We start from the raw sequence: 15,309 nt of genomic DNA, 5'->3' as shown, positions 1-15,309 counted from the left end.
AAACTGCAGCTAGATTTGATGGACAACTCAGTTTCTCAAGTCTTTGAGGATGACTTGCAACTTCATTAGGACTTTCCATTATATACCCTACACAATTTCCTTTCCATTATTGGCTGACTTGTGCAACAATGTGGCCAGTTTGCTATCCCAGTTTTTCGACTCTATCAAAACTGAACTATACCCTATCATCTCTAATTTATTCAACAATGACTCCTCAGTACAGTTCATTCGATTGCAAGATATCCTACGCTCCATTCTACATATGCTCTGGGAATGCTTCAATTGCTCTTGTCATGAGATGGTAGATATTTTATGAGCTTCAGCCAAGATAGAGCTGCCCCTTCCCTCTTCTCCTACCTATGCCTTTGGGTTGGTGGGTCCCTTATGGGGAGCCTCCCAATTGGGAGCCTCTGAGATCATAAAGCACACGATACGCCTCTCCTTTCTGAAGACTGAAGGTCACCAGAATCACCTCTTAAACAGCAGTGGCTAGACTTAATTAAATTAGAAAAGGCTAGCTCACCGGAGGTTGGGGGAAGTATGCAATTTTAGATTAGAAATGGAATCCCTTTGAACAGTATAGTGGGATTAAAGCACAACCAAGAAGCCAACTGGAACCAAATTGATTCCAAACCTGGTTATTATAAATGTGTGAATGTTTACATTATATTAATGAATTTTAGTATTACTTTCTTAGTGGCTGAATTGGCAACAAGCCCTAGTACAGGTTAGTTAGTAAATTAATGAAAAACTCAACACAAAAATTAAATTAAAAACTGCTGTGATTGAACCAGTAACAAATCAAGAAGGCTGAATATAACAGTACATTAGATGAGAATAAAACGTGATTGTGTTCAACACAACAAATGGATAATAGAAGAATAGTGAATCCTTTTTCTTTGATGGGTGGGAAGAACTATTATTGAACCACTTCAAAATGCTCATTAAAATAATGCTATATGACCAGACAGAACAACTTGTCAGTGCGAACTTGCATTATGAAATGTCAGCTACCAACTGTAGAATAAAAGGAAGGTCAGTCTTAGCAGAACCATTACTAAATGGAGAGAAAAAACAAAACCAGGCACAGAGAAAATTCACATTTAAGTAGGAAGCCTATAAATGTTAAAATGCTTATAAATTCCAACTGTACAGTGAAGTGATTACATTGTTTAGGGTGTTGATGATATAGGTTACTGGCATAAGTGTACTTAGGATACATAGTTAAGAAGCAGGTTTTCCTTTGCAATTCCTCCCATTCTCACAGTAAATTCCTGATCTCAGCTAGATCAGTGAGAACAAAGTGAAGACATGGGCTGGAATTTTACGCCCCCCCCCCCCCCCACAAAGAGCGGGAATGTGGTGGGGCGTAAAATGGAGCGGGGAGGCTCGAGGTGCCCTTCCCGCCCAGCTCCTGCCTCCGCCACCATTTTACTCAGGGCACTTAAGGGTCTTCGTCCACTGCCACGGGGATTTTACCCATGTCAAGCCGGTGGCCCATGGCCTAGAAAAGCCGCCTATTAAAAGCAGGGGGCTCTTTGACGGCCTGGGGGTGGAGGCCCCTCATGATCAGGCACCCTGTGCCCGATGGAGGGCCGCCCCTACTGCCCCAACCATCCCCAGCACCCAACATGCTCCCCGTCCCCCCAATCAACCACCCTTGCCTCGCCAGGGCCCGACCAATCAACCCCGATGAGGCAATAAAAACTTACCTTGGTTCTAAGGTTCCCTGACATCTTCCTCACGAGGCTGGGCTGCAGTCCCAGCAGTCGCCACTGCTCCCGGCAGCTCTATCGGGCAGGACTTCCTGCCGCAAGCAGGTGGAAGTCCCGCCTCAGAACACTTAAAGGCTGGGGACCCGCAAAATGCGGGTCAGATCCCCAGGCCAGGTGGAAGCGGGTTCGCCACTGATTTTTCAGTTGGTGGACTGCTCCCGTCTGCCAAGGTTAAAATCCTGGTCATGGTTATTTTCTCAAAAGCACAAATAGGAGTACATTTAGGTTTTTCAACTTTAAGTTATGGTAAAAGGCCCACACGATGCAGGACAGTAGCAAAACTGAAAAGAATAGTACAGGAGATGCAGCAAACATGCAAATCATTTAACAGGTGAATAAAACTTAACACCACTCAATTATCTGTCAGGAGAAATGACCAACCACAGTCATTGCTCGTCTTCACCATCACTAATAAAAGCTGAAACCCATTGTTAATTTTTCAAAGCTAAGTTGAGTCTAATGGCAATTTTCTTCTCCTATAAACTGTAACTATCGGCTTAGATTTTCCTGGGAACTCATGCCATTGTAATAGCCCTTGAACGATGCAAAAAGAGGAATGTACTTGTGTGCCTCTCTGCCTTTACCCTTGGCTAAAAATAGAAGGTAATTATCATAGTTCTGCACCACCCCACCCCCTCCCCATTAAAATCAATGGTGATTGTAATTTTCCTGCATTTAAGACAGTTTTCACATCACTTACTGATCAGGAATTGATGAAAGATAGGTTGCATTGCAATGTCAATAAAAATGTATTATTATGATTTTTTTCTTTTGACTATTGTTCATAATTACTTTTCATTTTAAGCATTGATTGGCTTTTCTTATGTGTGCGTCACAGTGATCAGAATCGACCAGAAGACCTATGATGTGTTCTGACTAGAGCACTATAACATTTGGTCGCAACTTCCTCATGAGTTGTATTTTACTGCTGTTCCTGCATGTAAAGGGTATGAATTATGATGAATGGCTGGAGAAACCTGGACCTTCAGCCTGGAAAGGAAGCATCTAAGATGTGATATTATAGAGGTATATAAGATAGTAAACAATACGGGAAAACATTTTAAATTGAGCTGTGGGAGCAGGACAAGGTGCCACAGGTTTAAATTAGTAAAAGGTAATTTTGGGATTGATATAAATTGAGGTAGGGGTTGTGGAGGAGTGTAGAACATTTCTAGATGAATGAATTAAGGTGAGCTGAGTAGCCTTCCTCATCTAAAAGTATCTTGTAAACTAGAGTGGGCCATGCCGATTTTGAGGATTTAAAGTGTTTGAAATTCTTGGAAAATATTTAAATACAGATTATATCATAGTTACAGCAGTCAAGTACTGAAATGCCTCACTGGCAGCCAGGCTTAAATTGAATTGAATTTGATTACCCTCCAATGAAAATATTTAGTCAAATCTGATCACAACACTTGATGGAGTGAGCCATCTCTGGAGAGGGGAAAAGTTGATTAAAGTAAACTAGTAAATTCAGAGGAAGCTTTCTTCAAAGTTCAATTCCTTTCAGCCAATGTAGAGTAGCATTGACGATAGTTGCTGAGAAGCCAATAGCCAAGATTGTCCTACACTTCTGGTTGAAGGAATGAACGTAGAGGTAAAATAAAGGTTAAAAGATAACAAAGTGAACTATATCAGTGGATCAGTTTCAAAGGAAGCGGGCACCTTTGTAATACTCAATAAAATTACGCAGCATGAAAAATGTGTATGATTATGAACTAAATACTTTTAGTATACTACCTTATGTACAACATTAGGAAATTCAGATGCATTCTTGTGTCAAAATTTAAAAGAAATGACTAATAATTTTTCATCAGAGAGGGAATAAAGAAAGATTCAGAATTGCACTAGATCATACCTCCTTCCATTGAGTGGCTTTCCAGCCTGGGCATCGACCTGCCCTGCACTGCTTATATATTCGAGGCTTCTTTAAGTGCTCGCAGTACTTGTTGTCTACAGCTATATGCTCCATGTCAATACAATAGACATCCCGCTGCTTGGTGCCCTTTCCACAGGATACAGAACACTAGGAATAAAACACAGAGGTTAAATTCTAACAACCTTTAGTTATACATTTCTTCAGATTTTGTGTCTAACTAACTGCAAGAAAACAAAAAGCCATGGAAAGCAGATTAGAAAAGTCAACAAGTGTATTTGTCTTCCATGTCTGTAATGAAGGTACAAAGTATTTGGAATGGAGTGAGAAAATAAATGTCTGCTGGAAGGTATATTATGGCATTTTATATCACATTAATACACAGTAATTTCAAAAGACAAGGCTGAAGCATTTGCAACTATCTTTATCCAGAAGTGCCACGTGGTTGATTCATCTCAGTCTCCTCCTGGGAGCCCCAGCGTCACAGATACCCAGTCAATTCATTTCCCGTGGTATCAAGAAATGGCTGAGTGCACTAGATATAGCAAAGGCGATGGGCCCCGACAACATCCCAGCTGCAGTACTGAAGACTTGTGCTTCTTAACCAGTCACACCTCGAGCCAAATTGTTACAGTACAGCTACAACTCAGACATATACCCAACAAGTGCAAAATCGCTCAGGTATGTCCTGTCCACAGAAAGCACGACAAATCCAATCCTATCAATTACTGCCCCATCAGCCTACTCTCCATCATCAGCAAAGTGATGGATAATGTCATTGACAGTGCTTTCAACGAAAAGCAAGACCTACCCCATGGTAGGTTGATGGAGAAAGTGAAGTCGCATGGGGTCCAGGGTGTATTGCTAGATGGATAAAGAACTGGCTGGGCAACAGGAGACAGAGAGTAGCAGTGGAAGGGAGTTTCTCAAAATGGAGACGTGTGACCAGTGGTGTTCCACAGGGATCCGTGCTGGGACCACTGTTGTTTGTGATATACATAAATGATTTGGAGGAAAGTATAGGTGGTCTGATTAGCAGGTTTGCAGACAACACTAAGATTGGTGGAGTAGCAGATAGTGAAGGGGACTGTCAGAGAATACAGCAGAATATAGATAGATTGGAGAGTTGGGCAGAGAAATGGCAGATGGAGTTCAATCCGGGCAAATGCGAGGTGATGCATTTTGGAAGATCCAATTCAAGAGTGAACTATACAATAAATGGAAAAGTCCTGGGGAAAATTGATGTACTAGGAGATTTGGGTGTTCAGGTCCATTGTTCCCTGAAGGTGGCAACGCAGGTCAATAGAGTGGTCAAGAAGGCATACGGCATGCTTTCCTTCATCGGAAGGGGTATTGAGTACGAGAGTTGGCAGGTCATGTTACAGTTGTATAAGACTTTGGTTCGGCCACATTTGGAATACTGCGTGCAGTTCTGGTCACCACATTACCAAAAGGATGTAGATGCTTTGGAGAGGGTGCAGAGGAGGTTCACCAGGATGTTGCCTGGTATGGAGGGCGCTAGCTATGAAGAGAGGTTGAGTAGATTAGGATTATTTTCATTAGAAAGACGGAGGTTGAGGGGGGACCTGATTGAGGTGTACAAAATCATGAGAGGCATAGACAGGGTGGATAGCAAGAAGCTTTTTCCCAGAGTGGGGGCTTCAATTACTAGGGGTCACGAGTTCAAAGTGAGAGGGGAAAAGTTTAGGGGGGATATGCGTGGAAAGTTCTTTACGCAGAGGGTGGTGGGTGCCTGGAACGCGTTGCCAGCGGAGGTGGTAGACGCGGGCACGATAGTGTCTTTTATGATGTATCTAGACAGATACATGAATGGGCAGGAAGCAAAGAGATACAGACCATTAGAAAATAGGCGACAGGTTTAGATAGAGGATCTGGATCAGCGCAGGCTTGGAGGGCCGAAGGGCCTGTTCCTGTGCTGTAATTTTCTTTGTTCTTTGTTCTACCTACAATCAAGGACTCTATAGCAAGCTCAAAGAACAGTAACCAAAACCATCTTCAGATATTGCCTCAAACTTTTCCATTTTATTTCTTCTGCTCTTTTCTGTCTCTATCTGCATGTGTGTATCGCATATGCATGCTAGCGTGGGTGCGTCGCGTATCCATCGGCGTTAACCGAATTAGAGTTTAAGTTTAATAAGTTCAACCTTTTTTCTTTAAACCTAAGAAAACCTGTTTGGTTTAGGTTACTATTCTTCGAGTTCGCTCAAACCTGTTTGGCTAGTTTCGTTACCTTATAATTGGAAGTTGGTAAACAAGGATTCACTAAGGAGGTGCTTAAAAAAAAGGGATGCGTTTAAAATTAAACCCTGTTACAGTAAGACCAGGTGAAGGCTGAGAGGGAACCCTAGACCCCTTTCTCACCTGGTCATAACACATGGACAAAAGAGCTGAACTCGAGCTGAGGTGACAGTGACTGCCCTTGACATCAAGGCAGCATTTGGCTGAGTGCGGCACCAATGAGTACTCATTACAATGAGTAATTGAAGTTAATGGGGATTGGAGGGAAAACTCTTCACTGACTGTAGTTATATCCAGCAGAAAGGAAGATGGTTGAGGTTGTTGCAGGCCAATCATGTCAGCCCAAGGACATCACTGCAGGAGTTCCTCATGGCAGGAAGCTAAACCCAACCATCTTCAGCTACTTCATGAATAACATGCCCTCCATCATAAGGTCAGCAGTGGAGATGTCTGATGATGACTGCACTGTTCAGTTCCATTTACAATTACTCACATAATGATTTTACAAAGCTCCCGATATCGGGCTCCATGGCAGGGGTGAGGGGGGTCAGATGATCGTTCCAGCAGTGGCTCGCCACAGACCCCGACACCGGGAGGGCCGGGCCCGATTGTCCCGGCAGTGGCAAGGTTCGGCGGTGGCCCACACCACCACCCCCCACCCCTCCCCCCGCCGCTGGGTGATGTAACCAGATTAAAATATTCAAATTAGCAGAATGCATACATTTAAATAAAATTGACTCCAATCTTACGGTTGGACTGTGATTTCTGAGCGGCAGCCAGCACTCACATGCTGCACTACCATTTGGGGAAAGCAGGAGCCACAGCGGTGGGGAAGGGGGGACCTTAAGACTTTTAGTGCTGGGGGGCGGGGTCAAATTTAAATCATCATGATGGGCTGAAGGGCCTGTTTCTATGCTGTGTAACTCTACAACTCTATGACTAGTGTAGGGGATGGCGGGAAGGGATGATTGCACTTTGTTCAGTTTGTAGGGCTGGGGGGGGAAATAACGTGTGGAAGGTAAGTGCTTTGTGGGGGAGAGGGCAAATAATGAATTTTATTGTTATTTGGGGGGTGGAAAAGGGGCAACAGATTTTTAATCAGTACAGTGGGGGGGAGGGGGGGTTAAAGCATTAAATTGGCTAGCAGGGCTTTAAAAATGGCATCAGCGCCTGCGCACAGGCAGCTGACGCCATTGCCGGCATCAGTTGGCCGCGGTGAGGAAGATTGTGGCGGCATAGCGGTGCACCATTTTTTTACCCACTGCTGCTCCCAGTGGCGGGTGAATAAAATACGGCCCAATGAAACAGTCCATGCACACATGCATCCAGTTGGCCAAGTAAGATTCATGCCACACAAGTACCAGGCAATGACTCTTCCCCTTAATATTCAGTGACATTACTATTGTTGTATTCCCCACCATCAACATCCTGGACATTGACCAGAAACTGAACGGGACCAGCCACATAAATACTGCGACTACAAGAATATGTCAGAGGCTGGGTATTCTACAGTGCGAAACTCACTTCCTGACTCCCCAAAGCCTATCCACCATCTACTAGGCATTAGTCAGAAATGTGATGAAATATTCTTGCTTAGGTGATTGCAGCTCCAACAACCCTAAAGAAGCTTGACACCATCCAAGACAAAGCAGCCTGCTTCACTGGCATCACATCTATCACCTTAAACATTCACTTCCTCCATCACCAGTGCACAGTGGCGGCAGTGTGCACCGTCTATAAGATGCACTGCAGCAACACAGCAAGCCTCCTTCGACAGCACCTCCCAAACTCACAGCCTCTACTGCCTAGAAGAACAAGGGCCGAAGGCACATGGTAGCAGCACCAGCTGCAAGATCCACTCCAATTCACACACCATCCTGACTTGGAACTATATCCCTGTTCCTTCATCATCGCTGGGTCAAAATCCTGGAACTCCCTACTAAACAGCACTTTAGGAGCACCTTCATCACACAGACAGCAATAGTTCAAGAAGGTGGCTCACCACCACCTTCTCTGGGGCAATTAGGGATGGGGCGATAAATGCTGGCCTTTCCAGTGATGCCCACATCCCAAGAATAAAGAAAAGGGCTGACTTAAGAGTGAGCAAGGTTTAGATTAGCATTAGCAATCTAGAACAACAAGGAACAAACTAAAGTAGAACTTCTAAATTGGAAGAGGGCTAACTTCAATGGGATAAGAAGGGATCTGGCCAGCGTAAAATGGAACCAAAGATTGACAGGAAAAACTGTAACAGAACAATGGGTAATCTTTAAGGAGGAGATGTTTCAGGTACAGGCTAGGCACGTTCATACAAGGGCGGAAGGTAGAGGAACCAAAGCCAGGGCTCCTTAGGTAACGAGGGAGATAGAGAATATGATGAAACAAAAAAGAGGGTGTATGATGCATGTCAGGCAATAGAAGCGGAAATTTTAGAAGTAATGGATGGGGTGAAAATTGATAGGAAGGATAGACTGGAAAAGCTGGCTATACTTAGAGTGGATAAGTCACCTGGTCGGGATTGCTTGCATCCCAGGCTGCTAAAGGAAATGGGGATGGGGATAGCAGAAGGGCTTGCCTTAATCTTCCAAATTTTCCTGGATACGGGGGGAGGTGCCAGAGAATTGAAGAGTAGCAAATGTGACACCCTTGTTCAAGAAAGGGTGTAAGGACAATCTGAGTAACTATAGGCCGCTTAGTTTAATATCAGTGGTGGGTAAGATTTTAACAATAATCAGGAGAAAAAATCAACAGGCATTGGAAAGGTTTGAGTTAACTAAGGAGAGCCAGCACAGATTTGTAAAAGGCAGATCATGCTTGACTAATCTAATTGAATTTTATGACAAAGTAATAAAGAAGGTTGATGAAGGGAATGCAGTGGATGTTGTCTATATGGATTTTAAGAAATTATTTGACAAAATACCACATAAAAGGCTGGTTACCAAAATTCAGGTTCATGGAATAGGAGGGTCAGTGTCAGCCTGGATAAAAAACTGGCTAAAGGACAGAAAACAATGAGTTGTGATAAATTATTGTTTTTCACACTGGAGGATGGTAGACAGTGGTGTTCCCCAAGTTTCAGTGCTAGAACCCCTTTTTTTGATTGATATATATCTATATATATATATATATATATAGATATAGATATATATCAATGTATATTGGAATACAGGGTAAAATTTCAAAATTTGCCGATAATACCAAACCACTGTGTGGCAAACAGTGAGGATGATACCAATTGACTGAATATAAGAGCATAGAAAATAGAGGCTGGAGTCGGCTATTTGGTCCTTCAAGCCTGCTTCTCCATTCAACAACATCGTGGCTGATCTTTTGTCTTAACTCCACCTTCCCGGATTATCCCCATATCCCTTAATTCCCTTAGTACATAAAATAAACAGGGAGGCAAATTTAATAAAAACTTGAAGAGCGTGGTGTGTTAGTGAATAATTGAGTCATGCAAGCCAGGAAGGCCTCAAGATATGATTTCCAGTTTGCACTGCATTAAAAACTTGGCTGACACAATAGTAGCAATGTTCCAATTGGCCTAAGTTCCTGTGTTGGTGAAGGGTCATAGATAGGCTAGCAGAATGGACAGACAAATGGCAGATGGAATTTAATATAGCGAAGTGTGAAATGATGCATTTTGGCAAAAGGGATAGGGAGAGTCAATATACACTTACTGGCACAGTTCTAAAGCGTGTACAGGGACAGATGGACCTGGGGGTTCCTGTGCATAGACCTTTGAAGGTGGCAGGAGATACTGAGAGAGTGGTTAGTAAAGCACACGGGATCTTGGGCTTTATATATAGAGGTATTGAGTGCAAAGCAGGGAAGCTATGCTGAACCTTTATAAAGCTCTGGTTAGGCCACAACTAGAGTACTGCATTCAGTTCCAGTTACCACACTTTTGGAAGGATGTGAGGGTCCTTGACAGGGTGCAGAGGAGATTTACCAGAATGGTTTCAGGGATGAAGGATTTTAGATACACGGTTAAGTTGAAGAAGCTGGGGTTATTCTCCTTGGAGCAAAGGAGATTGAGGGGAGATTTAATAGAGGTGTACAAGATTATGACAGGTTTAAATAAGGTAGACAAAGAAAAGCTGTTCCTATTAGCTGATAGTACAAGGTCTAGGGGACACAGATTGAAGGTTTTGGGCAAGAGATGCAGTGGGGGATGTGAGGAAGAACTTTTTTATGCAGTGAGTGGCAATGACCTGGAAGTCACTGCCTCGGAGGGTGAAGCAGAGACGATGAATGATTTCAAAAGGAAATTGCATGAACTCTTGAGAAAAATAAACTTGCAGGGCTACAGGAATAGAGCGGGGGAAAGGGATTAGAGAGAGTCAGCATGGACTCGATGGGCCAAATGGCCTCCTTTCATGCTGTAATGTCTCTGACTCTATGATTCTGTGCTACAGTTAATAATTTGCAATGTGGGTTACCTTATATTATGTAAAGCAAAGAAAATAGTATCAAAATCTTCACAGTTGACTGAATGGTTGAATTTAAAGATCCCTCAAATGAAATAGATAGCTAAACTCACCAGCATGCAGAAGTTGGAAGGATATCCAGCAGATGCTGCTTTCAGTTCCACACAGCAGTGCAGGCCATAGCCATGGGAGCAACCATAAAACACCTAAACCCTGTTAGCTATGGCAACCATCAGAGATGGAGCATGAGTTCCAGTCACATTTACCACATGGTCTACATTTCATCTCGCATTAGAGAGTGATATTTGTTTCCTTCTGCACCAAATGTAAACGGCTTTCTACTCCAAGATTCCTGACCTTAACTAGACACTGGATGGGAACTGAATGTGAGTTAGAATACTATCCTTACATCTGTGGGCCCTGGGTTACATGCCAGCACAGGCTGACAGAATGAAAAATCTCCTATCTGCTCGCTGTCAGGGTTTTTATGAAAACTGTATTCAATTGGGTCTCAATCAACTGTTGGTAGGTGCTGACCCACAGTACAAAATGTCCACAATTCATCAACAGTTGTCAAAAAAAATGGCCATCGTTTATAAAGTCCACGTTGTAACAAGAGGGGCTGCTGCTCTGAACCCAGGTTGTAGCACTATTACAGAAAGTTGTGCTGTGCAACTGGGCTTACTAAATTTGAACTGGGAGGTCCTGATGTTGACACTTATACAAAGGGAGGGTCATTCTACCATAAAATTACATCTGACTTCCTTAAGCATAAAAATTTGTCAAAAAATAAAAATAGCCACACTCAAAAGTACATCATAATGTCAAAACATTGCATTTATATATAACCTTTAATGTAGCGTAACATCACAAGTCTCTTCACAGGAGCATAATCAAAAATTTACACCGAGCCAAAGGAGACATTAGGATAGGTGATGAAGCTAGGTTTTCAGGAGGATCTTAAAGGAAGAGAGATGGATACAGAGGCAGAGAGGATTTTGGCGGGAATTAGAGCTTTGGACCAAGACACTGAGGGCACAGTCGTCAATGGTGGGGTAAAGGAAATGGGGGATGCACAGAAGGCCAGAGTTGGAGATAGGCAGAGATCTTGGAGGATCTTTAAACTTCATCCTGCCTCATTCATTATCTTCTTCAACAATTTGTTCTCAAAGTACTTTCCTGACAAAGTGAACTTTCTTAGTATATTGCCATCTTCTCAAATGCTTGGTTCTAATCATTCCATATATCCTTATCTATCATTTAGCCTTTTTTTCATCAGTAAAGTAGTTTTGGTCCAATTACTCAAAGATTTTGTAAGGGCTGAATCTTACAAATTCGGAATCTTTTGTTCCCCCCCTTCTAAAAGAGAAGGTAACAAGTTGTGACTAAGTCACAAAAGCCACAGTTTATAGTGGGATGTTGCCATTAACCTGCAAGTAAGGAAATCTCAAATCATCTGATTGCAATTTGTCCCATTCATATATTATTAGTTCTGTGTACTCAGTGGATAATACAGCACTATAACACAATTCACATTGACTTGCTTCAGCTAATAACTTACAAACTGTGTTCTCTGCATCCATAAAATAAGTCATTTGCAACAACCGGAAAGGACAATAATTGCACTGACCATTTAATTTGTGAAACACTTTACTTTTACATCTCTGTGCTTTTCTAATTTAGTCATCTCTTTCAGTACACAGCTGACAATGGTTTACAGTGTACAAGAAATATGAAAACTACCAATTATGCTGCAGATGGTAAAATGTAATTTGTGAAGTGGATTCTATTCATCACCATGTTACACAACTGAGCAGGTCAGTCTTCACCAGGAAATAACTACCTTGTAGTGTAATATTATTTAGGTGTTAGCCATGGCTCAGTGATGGTACTCTTGCTTCTAAGTCAGAAAATTGTGGCTTCAAGATCCACTCCAAAGCCTTAAGCGCCAAATGTAGGCTGTCTCTTCAACACAGTACTGAGGGACTGCTGCACTGTCCTGTTGTCTTTCAGATGAGATGTTAAACTAAGGGGCACGTCTGTCCTCTCACGTGAGCATAAAAGATCCCATGGCAATATTTCAAATAACAGCAGGGAAGTTATCCCCGGTGTCTTGGCCAATATTTATCCCTCAGTCAACACTGGAGAAACAGATTATGCTGTTTGTGGGACTTTTCTGTGTGCGAGACAGTTGCTGCTTTCCTTATATTACTACAGTAACTACACTTCAAAAGTACTCCATTGGCTGTAGAGTGCTTTGTCACATCCTGAAGTCATGAAATGCACTATATAAGTGCAAGCCTTTGTTTACTCAAAATTGATATGTGTTCTATTGATTAGCCATATCAGGTAGACATAAAAGATCCCACGCCACTATCCAAACAAGAATAGGGGACTTCTCTCGTGTCCTGGTCAACATTTATTCCTTAACTGACACTTAAATTATATGGCGATTTATTTCATTGATGTGAACGGGAGCTTGCTGTGCATAAATTGGCTGTTATGCTTACCCACATTGCACCAGTGACTACACTTCAAAAGTACTTCACAGGCTGTAAAGCAGTTTGGGACATCTTGAAGTCATGAAAGACGCTATATAAATGCAAGTAATTTTTTTTATCGTTAACAGTAATTTCTGGTCTTATATCTGTTTTGAAAATAGGGGAGGCGGTGGCGTAGTGGTATTGTCACTGGACTAGTAACCCAGAGACCCAGGGTATTGCTCTGGGGACATGGGTTCAAGTCCCACCACAGCAGAAGGTGGAATTTGAATTCAATTAATAAATCTGGAATTAAAAATCTAGTCTAATGATGGCCATGAAACCATTGTTGATTGTTGTAAAAATCCATCTGGTTCACTAATGTCCTTTAGGGAAGGAAATCTGCTGTCCTTACCTGGTCTGCCCTACATGTGACTCCAGACCCACAGCAATGTGGTTGACTCTTACATGCCCTCTGAAATGGCCTAGCAAGCCACTCAGTTAGGGCAATTAGGGATGGGCAATAAATGCTGGCCTGGCCAGCGATGCCCACATCCCATGAATGAATTTTTTAAAAAATCTCATGGGGGTTCTGTTCTTACTATGTTAGAGCAAATTCTTCTTCTTCTTTGGCCTCCTTGTCTCGAGAGACATGGGTAAGCGCCTGGAGGTGGTCAGTGGTTTGTGGAGCAGCGCCTGGAGTGGCTATAAAGGCCAATGTCAGGGACCCACTCGCAGGGAGGCGTGTCTCCTGAAGTGCTGCAATGTCTACATTGAGTCTACTGAGCTCGTTGTTAATGATGGCGGTCTTCCGAGAATCGTTGATTTGTGTAAGGTCTTCCGACAGGCCAGGACACATAGTTCTGACGTTCCAGCTTGCAAAGCGAAGGGCTGGTACCTTCTTTCCTTTTTTCGTGCTGTTTGGTGCAGTATTGCAGTCCACTTTTCAGGCAATGACCCTGAGCTCCAAGTACCTATTGAAGCAGGTAGACTGTGGCGGGACAGAACCTTATTGACCGGGGGCTGCCCGGTTTGAGGCGGGCAGTAGCTGTCCAGTGAGGTGCGATGACCTCTCCCACCGACAAAGGCAACCCGTGGCGCCCAATTTCTACACCAATTGAGCTGGACTTATAACCCATAACTGCTGCCTTCCGTGCTGTGAGGCGACTATGAAGTGACCTCTCCATGGCGCATGCCTGGGCGAATGTATGGATGTTGAGAGTAGCCCAAGTGTCAAAACCTCCCTCTCGGCCTTTCTGGTGGGGTCCAAAGCACGATGTTTGGCACTGGTATGGCTGCAGGAACTGCCGGAAACATGCCAAAGGTGACACATGACCGCCTACGGGATTCTGCTCCGGATTTTCTGTTAGGATTTACTCCCTTAGCCTTGGTCTCTCCCGAGACGCCCATAAGGCAGTGGGGTTGTTAGGGCCCCTACACAGGGGTAGGAGGATGCCGGTGGGAGGAGGGGGTGCGAGGGGGAGGGGTGGAGGGTAGGGGGTGCGAGGGGGAGCTGGGAAGGGGGCTGTAAGAGGGTAGGGGGGTGCAGGGGAAGGGGGTGCATGGGGAAGATGGTGCGAGGGGGGAGGAGGTGGGTGAGGGGGGTGCGGGGGGGGTGAGCTGGGAGAGTGGAGCTGGGAAGGGGAAAGGGAAGGGGGAGGAAGTGGAAGGGGGGGGGTGGGAAAGGGGGTGCAGGTAATAAACCATTTCATCAGTTCCCACCATCGACGCCGGGAAAGCTCATCCACGTCCTCCGGGAGGTGAGCGACAGCCTCGGGCGCCGGTACCAGCAAGAATTCGCCGACATTGCGCTGCAGATGCACTCCGAGCCATCTCCCGCGGGCGCTTTGAAGTTGTAGCTGAGGAGCCGTTCGTGGCTTTTTACGTGCTCGGGGCACCTTTTTCTCTACCCTTTACAGATGGTACTGATAGAACTCCATGATGCATGATGTAGGAAGTGAAAGAGATAGTCCAATTCCTAACCATACTTGGTCACAAATGGAGTCAGTGTTCATTCCATTTCAGATTTTGATAAGTAAGAACATAGTTCAGCTATTGTAACTCGTTGTGTGTGGGGACAGATGAAAGCTCAGAACGAGCACATTCATTCCCATTCATATATGACAGTCTGAAAATAAACTGCATCTGAATTCAATAGGATGATGGAGTCTAATATTGCTCAAACCCATCACACATGCAAACAGAATTAACAAGTCTTCAGGTGAACATACAAAAAGACTGTGTCACCCTCTTTTTGCCCCAGTGAATACTAGCAACAGAGATCAAAAATGTAATTGTGTGCATTTCTTGTTTTTTTAAAAAAATAATATTTTTGATTATTTTAAATTGGCATCCAATGATTCATATTACACTTGGATAAATCCAAAATTGAGTATGCTACTGTGCATTATTAAAGCATATCATACAATATCAAAAACATATAACATAAAACATTGGAAATAAAGCTTAAGAATGCACACATGTGGTTG

The 15,309-nt window shown here is 43.5% G+C and overlaps 1 protein-coding gene across 1 annotated transcript in view; it reads right to left on the bottom strand.

The window, feature by feature from the left end:
• The window catches only part of LOC137379708 (A disintegrin and metalloproteinase with thrombospondin motifs 20-like), a 603,896-nt gene that overhangs the window by 81,499 nt on the left and 507,088 nt on the right, over nucleotides 1-15,309 (bottom strand). The window contains exon 29 of the mRNA XM_068050948.1: nucleotides 3,634-3,801. Coding sequence (XP_067907049.1) covers nucleotides 3,634-3,801 — 168 coding nt within the window. The remainder of the gene's footprint in view (nucleotides 1-3,633; nucleotides 3,802-15,309) is intronic.

This window comes from Heterodontus francisci, chromosome 18, assembly GCF_036365525.1.
Source record: "Heterodontus francisci isolate sHetFra1 chromosome 18, sHetFra1.hap1, whole genome shotgun sequence".
Taxonomy (NCBI): Eukaryota; Metazoa; Chordata; class Chondrichthyes; order Heterodontiformes; family Heterodontidae; genus Heterodontus; species Heterodontus francisci.
This window is presented reverse-complemented; position numbering and strand designations above follow the sequence as displayed.